This window comes from Chelonia mydas, chromosome 1 (genome assembly GCF_015237465.2).
Source record: "Chelonia mydas isolate rCheMyd1 chromosome 1, rCheMyd1.pri.v2, whole genome shotgun sequence".
Taxonomy (NCBI): domain Eukaryota; kingdom Metazoa; phylum Chordata; order Testudines; family Cheloniidae; genus Chelonia; species Chelonia mydas.
This window is the reverse complement of record NC_057849.1, coordinates 253,665,424-253,690,965: the sequence shown is the minus strand read 5'-3', so window position 1 is coordinate 253,690,965 and position 25,542 is coordinate 253,665,424. Positions and strand designations below refer to the sequence as shown.

At 47.4% G+C, this 25,542-nt stretch overlaps 1 protein-coding gene across 15 annotated transcripts in view; it reads left to right on the top strand.

The window, feature by feature from the left end:
* Window positions 1-25,542, top strand: part of RBFOX2 (RNA binding fox-1 homolog 2) — a 251,317-nt gene that overhangs the window by 186,615 nt on the left and 39,160 nt on the right. For all 15 annotated transcript variants that reach the window (XR_005222667.2, XM_037880678.2, XM_037880649.2 and 12 more), the window contains one exon: window positions 23,663-23,716. Coding sequence is in view for 14 of the 15 variants with exons in the window: in XM_037880678.2 (XP_037736606.1) it covers window positions 23,663-23,716 (54 nt within the window). In the remaining variant the exon portion in view is untranslated. The remainder of the gene's footprint in view (window positions 1-23,662; window positions 23,717-25,542) is intronic.

Below are 25,542 nucleotides of genomic sequence, written 5' to 3'. Positions count from 1 at the left end.
TTTGAACACATTGGGAGCAAGAGAAAGACAAAGGAAAGTGTAGGCTCACTATTTACTGGGGAAGTAACACTAATAGCTTATGACATCAAGAAAACTGAGGTATTTAATGCCTAATTTGGTTCAGTCTTCACTAAAACGATAATGGTGATCAGATACTCAACACAATTAATATTAACAAGGGGGAAGGAGAAGGAATGTTAGCCAAAATAGGAAAAGAACAGGTTGAAGACTAGTTAGATAAATTTGATGTATTCAAGTTGGAAGGTCCTGCTGAAATTGATCCTAGGGTGCTTAAGGAACTAGATGAAGCAATCTTGGAACTATTAACAATTATCTTTGAGAACTCTTGGAGGACAGGTGAAGTCCCAGAAGACTGGAGAAGGGCAAATATTGTATCTCTTTTTAAAAAGGGGAACAAAGAGTACCCAAGGTCTTATAGACCAGTCAACCTAACTTTGATACCTGGAAAGATATTGGAACCAAATTATTAAACAATCAATTTGTAAGCATCTGGAGGATAACAGGGTAGTTCTTCGAGTAGATGTGGCTTTGTTTTCCATGTAGGCATGTGCATGCATCAGTGCACTGAAGCCGGAGAACTTTGCCTAGCAGTACCTGCAGGGACGGTCCTTGTGCCCTGTGGTCCTAGCATCTACCCTGGCTATATAAGGGTGGCACTGCCCCAGCCTGCCTCAGTTCCTTCTCCGCACCCGTGGCTAGAGTCAGAGCTATGTGTGGTGTTTCACCTTACATTTTCAGTGTCAGTTTTTCTGAGTTTTTCTTCTCGAATAGTAGTTATTAGTCCTTTAGGTTTTGTTTAGTGTTAGTAAAGCATTAGAGTAGTTAGTTACCCTGTGTGTTGCCCTCACCAGGTTCAAGCATTGTCCATCTCCTTAATAGTGATCCCCACATGAGATGCTTGTTGTATCTCGGTGAGGGACACACTGAGGAATGGTACTCCATCTGTAAATCATTCAAAAAGAGGATTCAGGTAGCAAGAGACTTACAGCCAAAGCAGCACCTTCTGGAGCAGACCATCAGGTCGCTTCAGCACCCAGGCCCTTGTCTTGTCGGTAGTTGCCTTCAGAACCAACAAACAGTGCCTTTCCATGTTGGGACTCTGGTGTTTCCTCCAAGAGAAAGAGGAGTTGTTATTCCTTCATTGCAACAAGAAAGACATCCGATAAGACTAATCGGAACCATTTCAGGCTCGGGAGACTGTTCTGCTGCTTCTAAGAGGAGTGCTGACCAGCATCACGCTCCTTCCGGCATGTGGGATGGAGCAGGTCATCTAACCAGTCCCTGGTACTGCACCGAGATCAGCGAGAGCCGGTACTGTTGACTCCCTGGTTCCAGCCCCGGGGTGTCTGTTGAATCTGGTACTGATGATGTTGGCACCAGTGTTAACTGTCTCCACACCAGTGGCATATCAGCAGACATCAGACCTGCTTTGCCGCTCAGTCCCTAACTCTTCACTACTTCAGGAGTTTTCAAGTGCCATAGCTTCTACCACTTTGTCCTCCATTATGTCTTCAGCACATTCTGGCAATGTTGCAAAGCTGCTGGGTTCGTTAGCACGGCAGCATGCATTGCCCATGTCCCAAACTGTGGAGTTGAGGCTGATGCCGGGCCCAATGTCAAAGGCTCCCTCACTGCTGGTGTGTCCTTTGACACCGTCATTGCACTTTTAGGAAGTCCCATTGTCGAGTTTGGTACCTCCCTAGGCCTCGGTGCTGGTGCCTCTCCCAGTACTGAGTGGGAGTGTGTCTTGCTCAATACTGTCGATTCCCCATTCCTCTTCAGCAACAATGCTGGCCCCCGTGTTGGGCTTCGGATGAGTCCAATTGTTTGTTCGCCCCATTGGGGCTGGCTCTCTGTTCTCACTGCAGAATCTTCGGAACTCCTCGAGATCCAGATTGGGGTTGTCCTCCTCTTTGTTGTTGTCTGATAGAATGTAAGATTTGTGAGATTCTATATGGTCACCCTTGCAATCATTCTCCCTGTGTTAAATCACAATGACTGGCTTGCTGCCCTGGACCTTCAGGATATTTATTTCCATGTAGCAATTCTTCCGAGCCACAGGAGGTTTCTCAGGTTTGTCATGGTAGACTATCACTATCAGTACACCGTGCTTCCTTTCATCTGTCGTCTGCTTCCTGGGGTTTTACCAAGTGCACGATTGTGGTGACAGTGTACCTCAGGAAGAGGGGAGTTTATAGCTTCTTGTATCTGTATGATTTGATACTGAAGGGCAAGTCCAGAGACGAAATCCTGTCACCTTCAGTTCACACTATGCTTACTTGGTCATCTAGGTCTCATCCTAAACAGTGGGAAGTCAACATTGGTTCAAACTTTAAAAGAATTGAGTTCTTTGGGGTTCCGCTAGACTCTGAGTTTGAGACTGTTTCTACCAACTGACTGGTTCCACATGATTCACCATCTTTGTCTGGAATTGCAGTCTCAACCCTCAACCACAGCTTGAGTATGCCTGAGGTTTCTAGGCCATATGCTACATGCACATAGGTAGTGCAATATGCCAGGTTGTGCCTTCATCCTTTTTGGATGTGGCTGAAGTTCGTGTATCATCCAAACGGTCATCTCTTGGACAGACTGGTTCAACTTCCTCTGCCAATCTTGGACTCTTTACGGTGGTGTATGGCAGGGGTTCTCAACCTTTTTCTTTCTGAGCCCTCCGCAAAGTGCTATAAAAACTCCATGGCCCACCTGTGCCACAGTAACTGGTTTTCTCCATATAAAAGCCCGGGCTGGCATTAGGGGGTAGCAACCAGGGCAACTGCGTGGGGCCTTATGCCACAGGGGCCCCCGCAAAGCTAAGTTGCTCAATTTCTGTGGCATCATCCCCAGGTGGTGGGGCTCAGGGCAGGGACTTCAGCCCCATGCGGTGGGGCTTTGGCTTTCTGCCCTGGGTCCCAGCGAGTCTAACACTGATCCTGCTTGGGTGACCTCCTGAAACTGCCCCAGTCCCCTGGTTGAGAACCACTGGTGTATGGTTCAGGACAAAGTCTGCCAGCGTGTTCCTTTCTCTCTGTCCTCACCAACCAGGCCTCTTGTCATTGTTGCCTCCTTAATAGATTGGGGAGCACATCTGGGGTCGCTGAAAGTTCAAGGACTGTGGTCGGAGGAGGAAGCTTCTCTGCATATCAATGTCCTGGAGCTTCATGCCACCTACAATGGCTGTCAGGTACTTCAAGATCACATCTGGGACTCAGCAGTGCACATCCTTACCAACAATACCACCACAATGTATTACTGTTTGTGAACAAACATGGGGGAGCACACTCCAACATGATGTGTCAAGAGGCGATCAGGCTCTGACAGTTTTGCATCAGGGAAAACTTTACCCCTGTGGCCGATCACTTTCGTGGGATCCAGAATCATCTGACGGATCATCTCAACAGCAAATGGTCCCTAAAGCCCAGAGTTCTATGGTCAATCTTTGCATTTTGGGGCATCCCACCTGTCGCCCTGTTCGCTATGAAAGACAACAAGAAATGCCAGCTGTTTTGCTCCCGAGGGGGTTTCTGTCCAGGCTCCTTGACCTTTCTGCCTGAGCTGGGAATTGTCATCCCTGTGTGGTTTCCTTTCAATTCCAGTCATCTCGCAGGCCATTCTCAAGCTGAAATTGGACACTGCCAAGCTTATTTTTATTGCTCCAGCATGGCCAAGACAGTGTTGTTTCTTCAGCCTCCTCGCATTATTGTTACGGCTTCCCATATCCTTTCCATTTCATCTTGATATCCTGACTCAGCATCATGGACAGGATTTGCATCCAGCACTCAGCTCATCTCACAGCATGGATGCTGCAACTAGATGAGAAGGAGGAAGGATGTTCACAGATGGTCCAACAAGTTTTGCTCAGTAGTAGAAAGCCCTCCACCAAAGTGGCCTATTTGGCCAAGTGGAAGTGGATTTCAGTATGGTTGTTAACCTGAGGAGTTCAGTCAATGATGGCTTGTATCCAGGACCTGTTGTTACACCTTCAGTCTTCTGGTCTTGGACTTAGTTCTTTGAAAGTGTCTCTGGCAGCAATTTCAGCATTCCATCCATCCATCCATCCTTCGGAAGTTGTTGTTTTCAAACTCCATGGTGTTGAGGTTCTTGAAAAAGTATCACTCATCTCCACCCACCAGGTAAAGAACTGATTCCTTTGTGGGATCTTAATGCTCTCTTAGTGGCTCTTTTGGGACTTCCATTTGAGCCTCTGGCAACTTCTTTCTCCTTTCTGTGTCAAAAAATCACTTTTCTTGAAGCAATAACATCTGCAAGGAGAGAGCTGCAAGCTTTGATGGCAGAGCCTGCTTACACACAATTTTCCGAAGATAAAGTGACCTGTGATTGTACCCTAAGTTTTTTCCTAATGTGGTTTCTCAGTCTCATTTGAACTAACTTACAGATCTGCTAGTATTCTTCCCTAAGCTGCATTCACCCCAGAGGAGCAGTGTCGTCACACATTGGAAATCAGGTGACGTTTTGTTTTTTACTCGGATAGGATTAAACTTTTCCATTCTTCACCTCATCTGTTTGTTTCAGATGCGGTCTGAATGAAGGGACAAGCAGACTCTTGACAGACAATCTCCTGGTGGTACTTCCTGTGTCATGCCAGTATATGAAATAGCTCAGACTATGCCTCCTGAAAAGCTGCAAGCTCATTTCACAAGGGCCAAGCAATGTTGATAGCATTTCTAAGTGACGTTCCTATATTGGACATTGGCAGGGCTGCTACTTGGTTCTCTGTACGTACTCTTACAAGCCATTATGCCATTTCAACTGCATCTAGATCAGATGCAAGTTTTGGGAAGGCATTCCTGGAGTCCTTGTTAAATAGACTCTGAACTCTGTCTCCCACGAGTACTGCTTGTGAGTCACCTGCCTGGAATACATGGCTGCGTCTACTCAAAGAATTAAAAACGGTTACTAATCTGCACAGCAGTTTGTTGAGATGTGATACAGACCTGTACTCTACAACCCACCCTCTGCATCAGAGTCTGTACTCTTATTATTTGGTGTGAAAGAACTGAAGGGGGTTGGGGAAGCACCGCCCTTATTTAGCCAGGAGAGGGGCTAGGGCCACAGGGTGTGAGCGCCATCCCTAAGAGCACTGCTAGGCAAAGTTCTTTGGCTTCAGTGCACACACCTACATGGAATGCATGTCTGCATCAAATCACAAAGAACAACAGTTACAGTACAGAGTGAGTAGCTGCTTTTTATGAGGAATAGCCAGCATGGATTTGTCTAGAACAAATCATGTCAAACCAACCTAATTTCCTTCTTTGGCAGGGTTACTGGTGTAGTGGATGGGGGGGAATCAGTAGATGTGCTATATCTTGATTTTAGTACGGCTTTTGACATAGTCCTGCATGGCATTCTCATAGGCAAACTAAGGAAATGTGGTCTAGATGAAATTACTATAAGGTGAGTGGACAATTGGTTGAAAGACCATACTTAGTAATAATCAGTGGTTCGCTGTGAAACTGGGAGGGCATATCTAATGGGATCCCACAGGGGTCATTCCAGGGTTAGGCACTCATCAGTATTTACATTAATGGCTTTGGTAATGGAGTGGAGCGTTTGCTTATAAAATTTGCAGATGACCCCAAGCTGGGAGGGGTTTCAAGCCCTTTGGAGGAGAGGATTAGAATTCAAAAGGACCCTGGCAATTTGAAGAATTGGTCAGAATTCAACAAGATGAAATTCAATAAAGACAAGTGCAAATTACTTCATTTAGGAAGGAACAATCAAATGCACAACTACAAAATGGAGACTAAGTGGCTAGGTGATGGTACTGCAGAAAAGAATGTGGGGGTTACAGTAGATCACAAATTGAATTAGTCATCAATGTGATGCACCTGCCAAAAAGGCTAATAATATTCTGGGGTGTATTAACAGGAGTGTTTTGTATGAGACATGGGAGGTACTTGTCTTGCTCCATTCTGCACTGGGGAGGCCTCAGCTGGAGTACTGGGTCGAATTCTGGGTGCCACGCTGTAGGAAAAATGTGGACAAATTGGAGAGAGTCCAGAGAAGAGTGACAAAAATGATGAAAGGTATAGGAAACCTGACCTGTGAGGAAAGGGTAAAAAAACCGGGCATGTTTAGTCTTGAGAAAAGAAGACAGCGGGGAGGGGCCTGATAACAGTCTTCAAATATGTTAAAGGCTGCTAGAAAAAGGACTGTAATCAATTGTTCCCCATGTCCACGGAAGGTAGGACAAGAAGTAACGGGCTTAATCTTCAGCAAGGGAGATTTAGGTTAGATATTAGGAAAAGCTTTCTAACTAGAAGAACAGTTAAGTTCTGAAACAAGCTTACAGGGGAGGTTGTGGAATCACCATCACTAGATTTTTAAAAACAGGCTGGACAAGTACTTGTCAGGGATGGTCTAAGTTTACTTAGTCCTGCCACTTCTCAAGGTCCCTTCCAGCCCTACATTTCTATGATTCTGGTTTGTGTGTCATTAGCAATTACAATACTGTTAATCTCCAAAATTCATGGATTTTTAATTAACAATGGTTTAAATGAGAGCAGAAGTGGGCTCTCAGTTCACATGTTGGCCAGGGTGAAGTGAATGAAATGTGCCAAAATGTTAAAACAACCAGCACTGGTCTTCAACTCTGCTGACCAGTAGGAGCTGGGAGTGCTGTGTACTGTGGAAGATAAGGATTAGTCCTGGTTTCTTGCACTGGGGTGGGAGTAGGCACTGTGAGAGACCTGGTTTTGAGTTCCAGGCAGTTCATGTAGTAGATGGCAGCACAATCCACTGCTGTGCAGATAACCTGGGTTTATTTCTAGTGCAGGGGTCAGCAACCTTTTAGAAGTGGTGTGCCGAGTCTTCATTTAGTCACTTTAATTTAAGGTTTCACATGCCAATAATACATTTTAACGTTTTTTAGAAGGTCTCGCTCTATTTATTATATAAGTAAACTATTGTCGTATGTAAACAGGGTTTTCAAAATGTTTAAGAAGCTTCATTTAAAATTAAATTAAAATGCTGATCTTACACCGCCGGCCTGCTCAGCCAGTTGCCGGCCTGGGGTTCCGTTCAACTAGGTCAGCAGCCAGGACCGCAGCTGGCAAGGGGCTGGCAGCCAGAACCCCAGACTGGCAGTGGGCTGAATGGGGCTGGCGACCGGGACCCCAGACCAATGGGCTGAGTGGCTCAGCCCGCTGCCACTCAGTCTGCTGCTGGGCTGGGATTCCGTCCGCCGGCTCCTGCCAGCCAGAGTCCCGGCTGCCGGTCCCTCTTAGCCCGCTGCCGGTGTGGGGTCCCGCCCTGCCCACATAGAGTAGGTACCTACCTTCTCCCTGGTTCTAGCCATTCTCTTCCTCTCTCTGCACTGAGATGATGCTGGGAGTGCACGGAGACCAGGGCTGGGGGTGAAGGAGCAGGTTGGGGTGCAGAGTCTGGCTAGGAGCTAGAATGAGGGAGGGGGCTCAGGGTTGGGTCAGGAGGTTTGGGTGTGGAGTGCTTACCTGGGCAGCTCCCATTTGGTGTGAGGGGTGCAGGTGGGAATGTGAGGTGTGTGGGTGCAGGAGCTCCCATTTGGTGCTCAGGGCAGGGGGCTTGGGGTGTGTGAGCAGGGTGCAGGAGTCAGGGCAGGGGGCTGGGTATGTGTGGGGGGTTCCGGAGTCAGGGCTGGGGTTGTGGGGGGGGGTGCAGGGGTCAGGGCATGGGGTTGGGGTATGTGGCAGGTGCGGGAGTGAGGGCAGAGGGCTGGGCATGTGTGAGGAGGGTTCAGGGCAGAGGGCTGAGGATGTTTGAGGGGGGTGGGTGCAGGGGTCAGGGCAGAGGGCTAGGGGTTGTGGGGGGTTCAGGGGTCAGGGCAGGGGGCTGAGGTGTGTGTTAGGGGATGCAGGAGTCAGGGCAGAGGGCTGGGGGTGTGGGCTGGGGTCATGGGGGTGCTCCCAGCCCCCTGCCCTGAGCGGCTCAAGGCAGGGGCCTGGAGGGGATATGCCCTGATTCCACCCCCCTTTCCCAAGGTCCCCGGAGAACAGAGCGCGCTGCGGCTCCACTTTTCCCTCTCCCCCTCTGTAACAAGGCCATCAGCTGATTGGCCGCAGGGAGGGAGAGAAGGAGGGGCAGGAACCCAGCACTCTGGGGGAAGAGGCTGGGGGAGGGGGAAGCTTGCCTGTCCTGCAAGGAGAGAGCAGTGGGCGGGGGACGGAAAATAGCGGGCCGGGCTGGGCAGGAATTTAAATGGCATGCTGCTGTCTGCCGGGGTCCGGCAGACAGCAGTGTGCCATTAAAAATTGGCTCGCGTGTCATCAGTTGCTGACCCCTGTTCTAGTGTGACACACACAACCCTGAGAGTTCAGGAGCCTCTATCCTCTGAATCACCTCTTCAGGCTCATCACAGTTGTGTCTGAGCACCTAACATCATCTGCATTTTACTAGTGGGGAAACTGAGGCACATTGAATAACTACACTTCTATCTTATGAAGTTTCTTCCAGAAAGCACATTGTAACTGCTGGGTACTTGCAGTAAGGATTTCCTATCCTTCACTGAGGCCCAGCTAATGCCATGTTATGTTACACAGAGGAAAAACAAATGTTTTACTTGTTAATTTTCATTCTCCACCAAGTGATTTTTGTGCTTTAAAGTTACTTGAGTTAGGGTACGTCTACAGTACAAAATTATTTTGAAATTATTCTATTTGAATTTTCGGAAGCGATTTTATACATTCGGTTTTGTGTCTCTCCACTAAAGTGCGTGAATTCAGCAGAGTGCATCCACAGTACCGAGGCTAGCATCGAATGTCGGACTGGTGCACTGTGGGTAGCTATCCCACAGTCCCCGCCGCCCATTGGAATTCTGGGTTTAGCTCCCAGTGCATGATGGGGCAAAAACATTCTCGCAGGTGTTTCTGGGTGTGTGTCATCAGTCGCTCCTCCCTCCATGAAAGCTACGGCAGACAATCGTTCCATGCCTTTTTGGCGTGCAGATGGCATACTGCTTTCAGCAGACGGTGCAGTATGGTGCACCATTTCTCTCCTGGTACTATGAATCCACCTTGCGTTTCCTCTCGTCTTTCTATGTAATCTCGATAAGTATATACTCTTTCTCTTCCTCATCTCTTCCAATTCCGCTGCCAACTCTGGTCGGCCATCGTGAACCGAGCAGCACAGCTTCCGCTGCCAACTCTGCTCTCCCACTCTTGCTGCACTACCGAGCTTCTCCATGTTGTCTGTCCCAGGCTCCCGCCTCTGTGAAAGCTACAGAAGACCACCATTTCCCGCCTTTTTTCAGCTATCATGAACCGAACAGCATCTCTTGTGCTGCCACTCTGCTCTCCTATGTTTTGCATCCTTTTTCCAGGATTACCCGTGCAGGCACCATAGCGCGGCAAGCATGGAGTCCACTCAGATCTCCACTGCAATTTTGACCATTGTAAATACCTCGCACATTATCCAGCAGTATGTGCGGTACCTGCAAAACCGGGTGAGGAAGCGACGACAGCGCGATTACTATACTGATGAGGACATGGACACAGACGTTCCTAGAAGCATGGCATGTGGCGATTGGGAGATCATGGTGGCGATGGGCGAGGTTCATGCTGTGGAACACCGATTCTGGGCCCAGGAAACAAGCACAGACTGGTGGGACTGCATAGTGTTGCAGGTATGGGATGATTCCCAGTGGCTGCGAAACTTTCGTATGCGTAGGGCCACTTCCATGGAACTTTGTGACTTGCTGTCCCCTGCCCTGAAGAGCAAAGACACCAAAATGAGAGCAGCCCTCACAGCTGAGAAATGAGTGGCCATAGCCCTGTGGAAGCTTGCAACACCCAACAGCTACCGGTCACTCGGGAATCAGTTTGGAGTGGGCAAATCTACTGTGGGGGCTGCTGTGCTGCAAGTAGCCAACGCAATCGTTGACCAGCTGCTATCAAGGGTAATGACTTTGGGAAATGTGCAGACCATTGTGGATGGCTTTAATGCGCTGGGGTTCCCTAACTGCGGTGGGACAATAGATGGAACGCATATCCCTATCTTGGCCCCCAGAACACTGGGGTGGCCAATACATAAACCGCAAGGGGCACTTTTCCATGGTGCTGCAAGCACTGGTGGATCACAAGGGATGTTTCACCAACATTAACGTGGGATGGTCGGGAAAGGTGCGTGACGCTCGCGTCTTCAGGAACTCTGGTCTGTTTGAACAGCTGCAGGAAGGGACTTACTTCCCAGACCAGAAAATTACTGTTGGGGATATTGAAATGCCTATAGTTATCCTCGGGGACCCAGCCTACCCCTTAATGCCATGGCTCATGAAGCCGTACACAGGCACCCTGGACAGTAGTAAGGAGCAGTTCAACTATAGGCTGAGCAAGTGCAGAATGATGGTAGAATGTGATTTTGGACATTTGAAAGCACGCTGGTGCAGTTTACTGACTCAGTTAGATCTCAGCACAACCAGTATTCCAATTGTAATTGCTGCTTGTTGTGTGCTCCACAATATCTGTGAGAGTAAGGGGGAGATGTTTATGGCAGGGTGGGAGATTGAGGCAACTCGCCTGACGGCCAATTTCGCACAGCGAGACAACAGGGCGATTAGAAGAGCGCAGCAGGGTGCGCTGCACATGAGAGAAGCTTTGAAAGCCAGTTTAATGACTGGCGAGGGTACAGTGTGACAGTTGTGTTTTTCTCTCTTGAAGTTACCCATCCCCTATATATATGAAAGGAAATAAAGTCACAATTGTTTAAAAAACGTTCTTTATTATTTGTTGCACAACACAACACAACACATACTTTCCACAGTATGCATCCGATGAAGTGAGCTGTAGCTCACGAAAGCTTATGCTCAAATAAATTGGTTAGTCTCTAAGGTGCCCCAAGTACTCCTTTTCTTTTTGCGAATACAGACTAACACAGCTGTTACTCTGAAACACATTGAGAGAAATCAGAAGGTAGACCAGGGCGGGGAGGGTACTGGGTTAGGGGGGTGGAGGAGGAGGGAAGGACAAGTCCAGAAACCAAATCAAAGTTTCAGATATGCCAGCTTTCTGCTACTTGTGCAATCCTCTGGGATTGAGTGTGTGGGTCCCCGTAACCCCCCTCCCACTCCCCCCCCGGCCCCATGTTCTTGAGCGTCTGGGTGAGGAGGCTATGGAACTTGCGGAGGAGGGAGGGCGGTTATACAGGGGCTGCAGCGGCAGTCTGTGGTCTTGCTGCCTTTCCCGCATTAGATCCACCATACAGCGAAGCATGTCAGTTTGCTCCCCCATGAGCTTGACCATAGCATCCTACCTGCTCTCATCGCGTGCGTCCCTTCTCTCTTCGTGTTCATTTAACACTTTATGGGACTCCGCAATTGTTTGCCTCCATGCATTCAGCTGGGCCCTGTCAGTGCAGGAGGACTGCATGAGCTCAGCAAACATGTCGTCCCAACTTCGTTTTTTCCGCCTTCTAATCTGGACCAGCCTCTGGGATGGAGTAGATAGGGGCCGCGTTGAAACATTTGCACCTGTGGGAGGAGAAAAAGGGAGGGTAGTATTTTAAAAGATACCTTTTAGAGAACAAAGGGGACACTCTTTCTTAGTGAAACAGGCAATTCATAGTACACAGCGCATGTTCTTTCTGTACAAGGTCACATTTTGCCTCTTATACTGAAGTGCCTGCCACTTTGGTGTGAGTAAGCCATCACACGCGGCCGGGCAACAGAATTCAGCTTGTAGGCAGCCATGGTAATCCCTAGGGACACGTGGGGTTCTGCTTCTTCCGCATTCATTTCAATGCTTTCAAACTGCCGGGCCCCATTTCCCATAGCAAGCAATGCCTAGTGGGTTTGCCATATAAAAGGAGGGCCTGCAGGCTTTCTGCGATGATAGCTTCACACAGCACCTCCTCCCACCCACCACGAGGCTCCGATGAGGCTCTGAGCAGGGATGAGTCCTTTAAACTAAACGTGAACAGCCCAGCGCGGCTGTGTGTCCCCCCACCCCCGACAGTGTGGCTCCAATCAAGCTCCACTCACCAGAAGTGCCTTCTCCAGAGACATGGTCCGGGAGCCCGCCTTGGGAGTGGGGGGAGGCTATTGGCTTCAGCGTTAAGACTAGTTCCTGGCTAAGGGGGGAAACGGATTCCCCACTTGCTGCCTGTGCACTGTCCTCCTCCTCCTCTTCGTCCTCCAGTAACTCATCCTCCTCGCTCCATGCAACTGCCCCCTTGCAGGCGTCCACGGACAGTGGTGGGGTAGTGGTGATGTCATCCCCCCGTAATTGCATGCAGCTCACGGTAGAAGCGGCATGTATGGGGCTGAGACCCAGAGCGCTCATTAGCCTCTGTGGCTTTTTGGTACGCTTGCCTGAGCTCCTTGATTTTTGTACAACACTGCTCTGTGTCCCTGGAGTAGCTTCTTTCTGTCATGGCTCCGGAGACGTTAGCGTACGTATTTGCGTTTCTTTTTTCGGAACATAGTTCTGCCATAACCGATTCGTCTCCCCAACATGCGATGAGATCCAGTACCTCCCATTTGGACGATGCTGGAGCTCGTCTGCGAATCCGGGACTGTGTGGTCTCTTGTGATGGTGGACTCTGCATGGTTGCCTGTGATGGTGGACTGTGCTGATGGTGACCAAGCAGGAAATGAAATTCAGAAGTTCCCAGGGCTTTTACTGCCTACCTGGCTAGTGCATCGGAGTTGAAAGTGTTGTCCAGAGCGGTCACAAGGTAGCATTCTGGGATAGCTCCCGGAGGCCAATAACATCAAATTGCATCCACAGTACCTGTAACCCAGAACTGCGATCTTGATTTTAGCCCTATTCCACTTGCCGAGGTGGAAAACAGAAATCAGATTAAAGAGCCCTTTAAATCGAAAAAAACGGTTTGGTCGTGTGGACGGAATTAGTTTTATTTCAGATTAACTTGGATAATTCTGAAATAACTGCATTCTGTAGACCAGGCCTTAGATCAGCAGTAACAACAGCTAGAGAGCCAGCTCAGTGGCATTGATTTAAGGGAGAATTGTGACTGGTAAATCTCAGTGCCAGTGTGCTCAGCATATCTGTATGTCCAGTGAGAAAGGTATGAGCTTTTCAGGAGTGGTCTATCCGAACTGTATCTTTTGAGCACAAATTCAGTTACATGCCATTTTTCAGCACTGAGAACTCTGCAGCTTTGCCACAGAAACAATCAATGACTCTCCTCTGCTCCCTTTTTCCCTGTCAGTGCTGCTTCTCTTAACACATTCACAGCCTGGAGCAGTAATGTGGGGCTTCACTTCCACCCATCACAGGAAGCAGGAGGCTTTTCCTTTGGTGACTCATATTGAAACAAACCTTCTGTCTCCTTCAGGGGACTCATGGTTGTTTGAGTCTTCAGCTGTGGGTGGTTGCAAGCCGCCTCCTCCTCCCTCCCCTTTTTGTGTGTCAGGTCTGATCACCTCAACATAATCTCTGAGAGACTCAAAGCCCTTGCCTCGAGTGGTTTTCCAAAAATACTGTGCAAAGAGTGAAATCGGGTAGACAGCATTGAATGGGGGGGAAGGAGTGAATGTGATGCTGGGGAAGAAGTCCCTCAAGGATAGAATGGCAACCCAGAGGTCAGCTCTGTCCCCAGGCATGAAGCATCAGCTAATGTTTTCGTGCAGTCTGGAGCAGACATAGAAATGAACCTCAGTGAAGTATGCGTGGGGAAAACTATTTAACCCTTTCCAAACCACTGTCATTAATGAAAGCTAAGGATTGAAGGATTTCCTGTCAGATTCAGCCTCTAGAGCATCTCATTGTAAAGTGCCAGCATGTACTGGAAATGGAGAGCCAGTCCCCTTGTGGGACCTGAACACATTTCTAGCAGCTCCGTTCGAGCCCCTCGCTTCCTGCCCACTGTCCCTCGTGTCTCAGAAAACTGCATTCTTGATAGTCATTAACTCTACCAGGACGGGATGTGAGTTGCAGACCCTGACGGCTGGGCCTCCTTACACACAGTTCTCCAGGGACAAGGTTACGCTTCGGCCGTACCCAAAGTTTGTAACCAAGATGGTCTCTCAGTTTCATTTGAACCAGGTGGTATATTTGCCTGTATTTTCCCCTAAGCTACATTCCTCCCTGGAAGAGCAATGCCTCCATCTGCTAGACGTCAGACGCTCTCTAGCTTTCTATCTGAACAGGACGGAAGTTTTGTGCTTTGCCTCGCCTGTTTCATATCGTATGTGGACCGCATGAAGGGACAAGTGGTCACTGTGGAGACCATCTCTTGATGGATAAACATCTTGCATCAAAACTGCGTACAAGAGAGTGTCAGCTTTACCTCCTGACCAGATACGGGTGTATTCCACAACAGCGCAGGCAATGTCGTGATGTTCCTCCATGATGTGTCCATACTGGACATCGGTAGGGCGACCACGGGGTCGTTCATGCGTACTTTTACAGACCATTATGAGATCATTGCTTCCTCCAGAGTGGGTACTAATGTCAGAGGAGCGGTCCTGCAGTCTTTGTTCAGGTAGACTCCAAGCTGAGCCTCCGGTTGGGTGTACTGCTCACTAGTCACCTTCTTGGAATACACATCTGCATCTACTTGAAGAAGAAGAAACGGTTGCTTACTATAACTGATTCTTCAAGGTGCGATGCAGATGTGTATTCCACAACCCACATGCCATCCCCTCTGCATCAGAATCTTTCACTGGACATTAGATAAGAAAGGACTGAGGTGGTTCGGGGCGTGTGCACCGCCGCTCTACAGGTACTGCTAGGCAAAAGTCTCTGGCTCCAACGTGCGCATACACCTACTTGGAATACACATCTGCATCACATCTTGAAGAACCACAGTTGCAGTAAGGTAACCATTCTTATTTTCCACTAAATGACCCTAAATCCACACCTAGTATGATGAAGGTTTTTGCGTTCACAACTGGTGAAGATAGGAGTCTTACTCCTGCTGAGTGCAGTTCAGTGGGGAAACAATGTGATAGAGAAAACTAAATTATAGGTCTTGATTCAGTCAGGAATGCAGGAGCTGAAAACAAAGAAAAGTACAGATGCTGTCCAAGGGCCTTCTATCTTCTTGCTCTGCATCCTTTAGACATCCTTATGGAGGGGCCCCTAACCTTTAGGATGTCAAGACACTGGTATCTTTTTCCCCACCCTGGACGTGCTCCTTGTACTTGACTCTGTTCCCACAGTCTCGGATATAGGTGCAAGGAGGTATAATAAAAGCTGTGGCGCAGTAGTACTGGTAGGGACTGCTCTTTATTTCCTGGCCCTAAGGGTCAGGATTGCAAAGGTCATACTCCTCCCTGTCACGTGGCGGGAAGGGGGCGGTCAGTATCTGCTGATTCTCGTGGCTACTGTTACAGGAGGCACTGGCATTATCTCGACACCTTGCATCACTAATATACTTTCTAGAGTGACCTTTAACTGGAAACTGTATGTTCAGTGCTGCTTGAGCAACAGACTTTATCCAAATGGATACCCTAGAACGAAAACTCGAGGACTAGAAGCATCTGTCCTAAGCCAATGGTAGCAGTACATCTGTCAACAACTATTGTGCTGCCTTTCTTGCTTGGGGACATTTGTTTGTGCTGCACAAAAATTGTGTCTGCACATGGGAATGCATTGGGTCTTGTGTGGTTTATTCTAGTGGAAGGCAGTGGTGAGTGTCAGTTGTCTGGCTGAGACATCTTTGAGGCTTTTATTTAAGTTTCAGGGAAAGTCTGCACTAAGGTCTGTATGAAACTAGGTGAACCTGTAACTTTTAAAATCCAGTTACATATGGATTCTATCCACAGGTGCCAGTCCAATCAAACTGAGATTCTGCTTACCCTGGTTCTAATCAATCATCTGTGTAACTCACTGTCTTGTAGTCCAAGAGCTTCTTACCTCGCTGGCAGGTTTCAGACTGCTGAGGTTACCAAGAAACAGTATTTTTATATGAAGTTTCCTATCGCTCTGGTTTCTAAGACAGTTGTGGTCTGCATACCCTACTGTCTATGTGGCTTCCTTATTTGGATCTAGCCTATTAGAAAACTTCCAGGTTCTGTTGAGCAAGAGGTTTGTCCGAGCATGACTAGTTGAAGGTAACCTACTGTCTCTTCAGTTGATAATGAGTTGCAGCCCTGCAAGTATTTAATCCCTTTCAGTTCTGTCATCCTGTTTTTAAAATGTGGTATTCTATTTTGACTGAGTGTGGGAGATTCCAACTGAGTCACTTCAAGCCTGTGAACTCCTATTATTTCACAGGTAGAAAGTCAGTTTATCAGTTGTTTTGATTGTGTGTGTCAGAGTGTAGGGGCTTTGGTCTCTAATGGCTACTCCACCTTTTGCTGGATTAAGTAGAGAGAGGGGGTGATGTGAATTATATGGATTCCTTTTGTGAGTGCTGACGGGGCAGGCCCTACACAGTGTTCTCCAAGGGGAGGGGGAATTCTGTTCTGTGGTGGTGGAAGGTTGTCAAGCCTTACATTATTTCTCCCTTTTGTTGTCATCTGGCCAATTCTGGAGAACTCACATTTATGATTTTTATGGTTTTCATTTTTAGGGGAGCTATCTCTTTTTTTTTTTTTCCTGCACGTTTTGAAACGGACAGTGACTGCTCTAGAGAGTGAGCCAAGGCAGTGCCAGTTGGAACAGAATACAAGGGAGGGGCCACACTAAACTGCCAGTGTGTCAAAAGGCAATCTCTCAAATTTATCACAAATAATGCAGTTTTGGCCTCTGCCACAAGAACTCTCACAAAAAGCTCCTGTCTTTATGCCTTCTGGGTGGGAAACAAAATGAGAGGCACAAAAACACACCCACCCTTCCCCACAAGTGCATAAGCTGCAAGCCAAAAGAAGAACCCATGTGGCAGTGAAAGACTCTGGCAGTGGGGAAAGGCTCCTGCAGCTCTCCATTGCTGGATCATTTCCCTGCTGCCTCACCCATGCCAGAGCCTTTCACTGCCGCATGCAGCTATCTGTATCCTACATGCCACTGCAAGTGTAGGCCAGGCCTAAGAAAGAGGATTCACTGTACCACCTCAGAGCACTGGCTCACCCCATCTGGTATCCCATCTTCAGCTCTGGCCCATCTCTGATGTTTCAGAGAAAAGCTAAATAACCCCCAGCTAGTTAGGTTAGTCAGGCTAGTTGTGCATCGTCAGGAAAAATGTCCTTCCTGACCCTTGCAGGTGACCAGCTGAAGCCCTGAAACATGAGATTTGATTACAGTCATTGTTGTAGTACAGAGCTGAAAGTGTTGAACATGATGAGGGCAATGCAGGCAATCCTGTTCTTCCTGTGGCCCAGGAAGGGAGGGAATGAACAGGGGAATTTATAGATTCCAAGGCCAAAAAGGGCCACCACCAGCTCTCCCTCCACCACTCATGTTAACCATGCTTTATTACCGCAGTGCCTATCGTCCAACCAGTATCAGAGCCCCATTATGGCAGGCACGGCACAAACAGGGAGAAGCAGACAGTCCCTGCCCTAGTGAACGTACAGCCTCGGTTATTGTATGGATGTGCCCATTCACGTTGGAATGGGTGTGTTTATAAATCATAGGGAAAGAGATAATACAATAAAATGGGCCAACTCCTCAGTTACCTCTATTCGGCATTGGTGAGACCTCATCTGGAGTACTGTGTCCAGTTTTGGGCCCCACATTACAAGAAGGATGTGGAAAAATTGGAAAGAGTCTAGCGGAGGGCAACAGAAATGGTTAGGGGGCTGGAGAACATGATTTATGAGGAGAGGCTGAGGGAACTGGGATTATTTAGTCTGCAGAAGAGAAGAGTGAGGGGGGATTTGATAGCTGCTTTCAACTACCTGAAAGGGGGTTCCAAAGAGGATGGATCTAGACTGTTCTCAGTGGTAGCAGATGACAGAACAAGGAGTAATGTTCTCAAGTTGTAGTGTGGGAGGTCTAGGTTGGATATTAGGAAAAACTTTTTCACTAGGAGGGTGGTGAAGCACTGGAATGGGTTACATAGGGAGGTGGTGGAATCTCCTTCCTTAGAGGTTTTTAAGGCCTGGCTTGACAGCGCTCTGGCTGGAATGATTTAGTTGGGGATTGGTCCTGCTTTGAGCAGGGGGTTGGACTAGATGACCTCCTGAGATCCCTTCCAACCCTGATATTCTATGATTCTATGAAGAATAGGTGTTGTTGTTCCAGCTGACTGATGTTAATATGGCTGTGCTTTGGTACAGGCCTTCTTATTAACCAAAGCATCATTGTGCTACCATAGGGTGGCTTACACCTTAAGGGCTAGAGGCCTGGGGGTCAGCCAACCCTGATTACTAAGGAAGCATACCTGAGGCGGAATCACTTGATTTCCCTATAAGAGCAGGAGGAAACTGCAGAGAGAGTTCTCAGGGGGAAGAGAGGCTGCTGGGAGCGAATAGGCTCCAGCAGAGAAACCTGAAACTTGGAAAGGCCTTGGAGAATGGATGGACTTGAAAACTTTATTATGAATGTTTAAGGTAATAAAGCAGAACCTGATAAGGGATGGGAATGGATGGAAGTGTTTGAATTATTGAGGAAGTCCCCTGAAGAGGGAAAGTGAGGCAAGGGACTCCGTGTAGGGCCATTCTGAGGCTGTGAGTGAGCACCCAGGAGAAGGTCACATGTTGACAACTTAAAAAAAACACGATGGGGGAGTTGGTAACAATCCCTATAGTTAAATTGCCTAATATTTTCCATTATAAAAAAACTCACTCACTCTTCCATTGTTTACAGAAAGCTGTTGATATTTGGCAGGAGGAACACTCTCCAGCTACAGAAATGTCTTTTCTTTATCCTGTGAGGTTCTATTCAACCTTTTGCTGAGCTATAAACTGTTAAAATTCACCATTTCACTCCTCTGCTTTTCATTCCTCAGGATAATTTTGACAGCATGAAAAAATAATGAAACACCTGAACATCCTAAGGCTGGGCTCATGACACTGCCACAGCAGCAAGAGGACCCCACTAGTGGGAAGAGTGGGGTAGAAGAGCCAAGCTGGGCTACCCAGATCCAGCTCATGGCCCCAGTGGCTCATACCCTTCTCTGGGGCACCACATGAGGCAGGAACTAGATAGGCTCATTTCTCCTCTCCCTCCACCAGCCCTGCACCTGGCCCCAGGTACGAAATGGGGCTGGAGCTCCTTCAGCTTCCCACAGGGGAAGGAGAAAAAGACAGGCCAGGTTCCCTCCAGTTCAGCATCCAATCCCCCCACCCCCCCCCACCTCTGGAGATACAGTGAGTAGGCATTCCCCACCATTTCCAAGTGGGAAAGAGAGGAGTGGGCCAGGCTTGGATACCCAGTGCTTGACCTAGCAGTCCATACTCCCTCTAGGAGAACAGCCTTCTGCTGCTGACAACTTATGTAGTTAGGCCTGTAGCTCAAGTGCTAGCAGTCTGCGCTGTACTGCTGAATGTTCAAGGTTGAACCCTGCTGATGAGGCATGGTTACAGTTGCACAGAATGTTGTTTGCTTTTATTTTTCTGTTTAAAAAATGTAGAACATTAGTATATTTAAAAAAAAATCTTGAGAAAGTTATTCAGGTTGCAAAATGAAGCACTTAAAAATTAGGAAATCCCAGATTTGTGGCTGCTCACACAACCTTAATTCTGCTTCCTTCTGTTATGCATTATGCCAGTCTTTAATTACATGATCACATATCTTTTCCCTACAGGACACCTACCCCATTCAGTGCACAGGATGGATGCACAGGGGGACAGAATTAAGTTTGAGTGGGCAACCATAAATCTGGCATTTCCTGTCAAGTGCTTGACTCTGCAACCTAAATAATGTTCTTTTGTGTGTGTTTTATGTACACGTATATTACGGGCAACCTTAATAATAGGTGTCACTACCATCTTCACCTAACACTTCCAGTATAAGACCCTATTTTCAGTTGCTTATAACTTTGCAAAACTTTTACCATGTAGGCTGGGTGACTGCCTGAATTTTTGTGAAAGTTTCAGCTAAAATGGTGTAGTTGTTTCCAAAAATGAGATTCAGGAAAAATATGTTGTATTGCCCATATTACAAAATTCTTACAACCATTTTGTGGTATATCTGGAGCAGGGACTTGAAATTTGGCAGGGGGTGTTGTGCAAGTGTCAGAGATGTCTTTTGCCATCCTCTTGAAAATCCTCCCAACCTGGGCCAAGTTATAGGCCTCTGGAAACTGCAGTTTATGCAAGCTCAGTAAGCACTTGTCAGCTGCTGGCAGATAAATTTTTCTGAAGATTCCATCTATTCTGCAATCCATCCCAGGATTACAGCAGCTGAGCTGCAATTCTCTTTCAATGGTGCCTCCTAGTTCCCAGGAGCCAGTGGTGCTGTTCTTTGTCCTCCCTCCTGCACCAGCGTCCAGGCAGTGTGGAGGAGGAAGAAACAGCCTGACTGGAATGCAGAGGGCTGAGGAGCAGGAGTTTGGGGAGAGTGAAGGGGGCAAGGAACCATAGGGTGAGGGTGTATAGTTAGAGGCATGGAAGAGGGTAGGACCGGGGGACATGGATGGGTGCAGAACCTAGGGGTGAAGGTGGGGGCAGAAGTGTTTATAGCTATTTAGTGTATGCTTCCCTCCAGAACTTGTAATTTGAACCCTGGATACCTGAGTCACTACATTTCTATGCCATCAATAAATAGCTGTGAAACCCTCTGGCAAAGCATATATCTCATCTTTCTCCTGATTAATTCTAGGGTGTTCGACTGGAACACCTGGTTGAAAAGGGACCCTGGCAGCTCCGGTCAACACTGCTGACCGGGCCATTAAAAATCCGGTCAGAGGTGCTGCAGCGCAAGGGCAGGCTAGTCCCTATCTATCCTGGCTGTCACCACGCTGTGCCCCAGAACTGGCCAGTAGGGCCGGCTCCTAGGCGGTGGGCTTGGGGCTCCATGCGCTGCTTCTGCCCCGAGCACTGTTGGTTCCTGGCCAATGGGAGCTGGGGGGCGCGGTGCCTGCGGGTGAGAGCTGCGCGTGGAGTCTCCTGGCCCCTCCGCCTAGGAGCTGGACCTGCTGGCTGCTTCTGGGGGTCGCACAGCACAGTGACAGGGCAGGCTGGTAGCCTGCTTTAGCGCCCCCCCACCCGCTGTGCCGCTGTCTGGGAGCTGCTGGAGGTAAGCCCACACCCCAGCCCCTGAGACCCCCTAAACCCGGAGGCCCCTCCTGCACCCTAGCCCAGAGTCCTCACCCCCCCCAACCCACTACCCCAGCCCAGAGTCCCCTCACACACCCTGAACCCCTCATCCACGGCCCCACCCCAGAGTCCTCACCCCTTCCTACACCCCAACCCTCTGCCTCAACCCACAGCCCCATCCCATACTCCAGCTCTATTGCACTCCAGCTCTCTTGGCCTCACCCCCCAGCCTGGAGCCCCCTCCTGCACCCCAAACTTCTCATCTCCAGTCCTACCCCAGAGCCTGCACCCCCTCCCGCACCCCAAATCCCTGCCCCCACCCAGAGCCCCCTCCCACACCCTGAACCCCTCAGTTCTGGCCCCACCCTGGAGCCTGCACCCCCAGTTAGAGCCCTCACCCCCTCTTGCACCCCAACCCCCTGCCCCAGTCCAGTGAAAGTGGGTGAGGGTGGGGGAGAGCAAGACATTGAGGGAGGGGGAATGTAGTGTGTGGGGGCGGGGCCTCGGAGAAGGGGTAGGGCTAGGGTGTTCTGTTTTGTGAGACTAGAAAGTTGGCAACCCTAATTAATTACACATTTTTCCAAAGCACCCCTGCCTTATTCAGTGCTCAAAATGGTGGACATTGCCCAATGAATGGGGAGTTGTTAAATATTTTTGTCTTCTTCCTTCAGTGTATAGCCCAAGCCTTATTTAACACACACCCAAACTTTGCAGTGAATACAAAATTAATTTCCTCATGCCCATTCCTATTGTGAATTCACCACACTATCTATGTGTTTCACAAACATTAATGAATTTATCTTCACAACACCCTTGTAGAGTGAAGTTGTGTTTTCATCCCCATTTTACAGATGGGAAACTGGCACAGAGAGAGAAAGGTCTAAAATTGTCAGAAATATCCACTAATTTCGTGTGCACAAGTTGAGACACCTAAGGCCTGATTTTTAAGGGTACCTGGCATTTTTACATCACTTTATATGTTCAAAGCACAGCTCCAATCACCTTCTCTTGCTGTTGTGAGTTCTCAACACTTCTGCAAATCTGTCCCCAGGTCTCTCAAATTGGGTACCAAGAAAATTCACTAGATACCTTCTAACTCTGCAACAAATGAGATGGGTCATATAGACAACAGCCTCATTAACTACCAGGCTGAATGAGGCAAGGGTCCTGTGGAAAAAACAGTAAGAGATCACATAATTAGACTGAATCATAATGTATATGCACAAGGGGGCTGAATTAAAGTTATACAGGCCAACTTAGTTCTGGCATTTCCTAACTTTTGAGTGACTGATTTTGCAACAGTAACTTTTTTTGACATTTTTGGAATGTAATGGTTATTCAGGAGAATTTTTCAATACAATATATAGTTAATGTAAGGACCCTGGAATGACTGTAATTGTGAGAATTACTTAATATGCCAAAACATTATATTCAGAAGTGAGTTTGGATGTTTGTTTGTTTTTATTGCATTTTTGGTGTTTGTATTTTGGTTGATCTGAGCTGTCCCTTAAAGGACAAGATGGGGAGAGCACTTTTACTGTCGTGTGTGTTTGAGAGCATTGTGTAAGAGATATTGCCTGTATCCACACAGTGGAAGACCCAGCCTTTGTATGTTCCTGGGAGGTCAGATATTGATTTAATAAACGTTTCAGAAAGCAAGCCTCATTCTAGAAGTGTAACATTAGTATTTCTGGAGGACTGGATGCCTTAGGGCTTTGCTAATGAGCTACAGTGCCTTTCCCCTGGAAGTCATCAGAGAGTGTGTGTAAATATAATTTAGTGCATCCCAGTTCCAACTCCCACATTGCACTTATCGTTATCATTTGTACTAGTTAGCACGTGAATTTGTACTGCACCGCCCTGATCTCAGGTGAGCCCTCTGGAGAGAGTTCCTGCCGCAGGGGCCAAAATCGTGTTACTCGTGATAAATGTGCGAGCGTTAGCAACACTGATGGTCTCTCTCACATGCCTTGAGGGTGGGCGGGGGAGTTAAAAACATGATTTAATCTTTTAAAAAAATTTCAAGCTCATTATTTCCTACAATATTTCCTATTTCTTACTTATGACTATTGAACATTTTATGGTTGCCAAACCTGAAAATAGCTAAGAGTTTAGGAAGTTCCTATCTGTCTTATGCAGGGAGATGATTCCCAAGTATAGGAGTCCTGTGTGATTATCCTCTTCAGAGAAGTAGGATTAAAATTCACTTTCTCTTTGTCGCAGCCCTTTCAGGAGGAGGCAGATGGCAAGATGTGACTACATTTGGGAGGTGTTGCTAGTCTGAGGGGAAACAGTAGAATGGGAGAGGAGGGAGATTGTTGAAAATATGAGTGAGGACAAGACCATAAAACTGTTCTGGAAGTACAGTCTGAAAGAAGAAAAAAGTCAAGAGAAACCAATGGGCCTGTGACCGAGAGAGAGTTTGAGGGCCCCAGAGAATTGGGGCAACCCTAGGGTTGTCCCTGGGATTTAGTGCTCTCACTTCTGAGTCAGAAATGGAAGGATTCCCACCTCCCTTCTTTCATGTGTAAAGAGGACAAAAATAGAGAGAGGGAAAGTGGCTAGCAAGGAATAAATCTTTCTTCTCTTGTCTCTCTGCAGCAGTTCGGCAAAATCCTTGATGTAGAGATAATCTTTAATGAACGTGGCTCCAAGGTAAGTCCTGTTTCTATATCCAGTTTCTCTTGTTGTTTTGCTTGCACAGAGAAATAGGCAGTTCATTGGCCAGATAACATGCTCTGCGGAGATCAGGAGGACCTGGTATGATGGGGGCGGGAATGGAGAAGCTATTTCTGGGACTCTCTCCTGCTTCTTCTAACTCCAGAATCTGAGCATGGCCAATTCTGGGGAGCACATCCAAATGCTCCCAAACATTCCTCTCTATAATGAGAGATCAGGTTCCCCAACCCTGTGAGGAAGGAGGGAGTCATTTGAACCCTCTTCACTGCAGAGCAATGTGGTGTTCTCTGGGGAAGGCAAGACACGATGACGCTATGTGTTATGTAGATATCCATAAAATGGTTTTTATTACATAAAAAAGTGCTTATTTAGAGTAACTGGAATATCTCACATATGCAAGGAATTTTTTCCTCACCTTTGAAAACTTAATAGGCCGTTGTGAGACATACTGGCCTTTCTTGACAGAGACATCTAATGCTTAAATTAAGTACCCACAATTTCCCCCAATATGAACCCTTCCCCATTGAATTTCTATTTGCGCAACTATTTTCACCTTTAAGATGCATCAAAAGGGAGGTTTTGTTCAGCATTGATGCTAATTTACCTCTCTGGAGTCCAGGCTTCAAATGCTGCTCAGGTCAAATGTAGTGAATTTCAGGGCTCTTTGTCCTAACTGGCAGTTGGGTCTCATCTCATAACCAAGATCATCACAATGACAAATTGATGTGATTCTCTCTCTGCCCAGGAGGTCCAGCACTGGAATAGCAGGGAGTGTTGCAGGTCAGGATCAAGGTGCATTGGCAGAGCTCTGTGGGGGAAGCTTGCACAGTGCATGTCTATACTATGCTTGACTTAATCAGTGCTACGATTCCCATTTTCAATTAAAAATGAAAATTTCCTCTCTCACATGAGATTTCGGAGATGCAAGCCAGCTAAGCAGTTTATATTTTTAAATCCCTGCCTTTCCCTTGGGTTTGAAGTTCACAGCACTATGCAGCCTCACTGCTCCTTCGGCAATATACTGATATACAAGGTTCTCTACAAATTCTCACCTGTGTTCCCTAAATTGCATTTTAAAATTCCTTAAACTCTCCATGTATTCTCTGGAATCCAGGCAAGGGGTTGTTTTATATCTAAAAGAACCAAGATTCACTCCCCACTCCCAACAGCGCACCACTCCACCCATTTTTGCCCATTCTGTGTGTTTTATAATCCAGTCTAGTTAAATAGGTTTCTGGATAGTTTAGTTTGGGAGTTTTCTTTCTCTTTATAGATACAGTAAACCCTACATGCTTTTACCAGAAACATTCAGCTATGGCTGAAACTGTAAATATTTATTCTGCTCTGCACAGTTTTTCTGTTTGTAGGCCAGAGCTGTCTGTGAATTATCCTTGATTTTAGTCATTTCTCTTGGGTGTTGTGAACAGCCTCTAGCAAAATCTCTGCTTTTTCTGAATGTAATCACTTAAAAACAAAACAAAACAAAAAAAACCCTAACTGACCTGTCAAAAAAACTGCAGAGCTGTATACCTCTTCCCCCACAGTATTTGTGCTTTACAGTTCTATATGCCTTTCCACCTCCATACACACCCCATCTCCTCCCCCAGCCCTGTATTAAACACCCACACCTGCCCTTTCCCATTTCAACAATATTAACATAGGGGATTTTCTGTGAATCCTTGAATTCTGATTATGAACACTAGCTGTGCAAGAAGATAAATGAGCCCAAGGCTTCTGATTTTCAGTTAAAACAAAACCCATGTTTTGCTGAAGAGTTTTTTGCAGAATTTTGCCCTGGATTC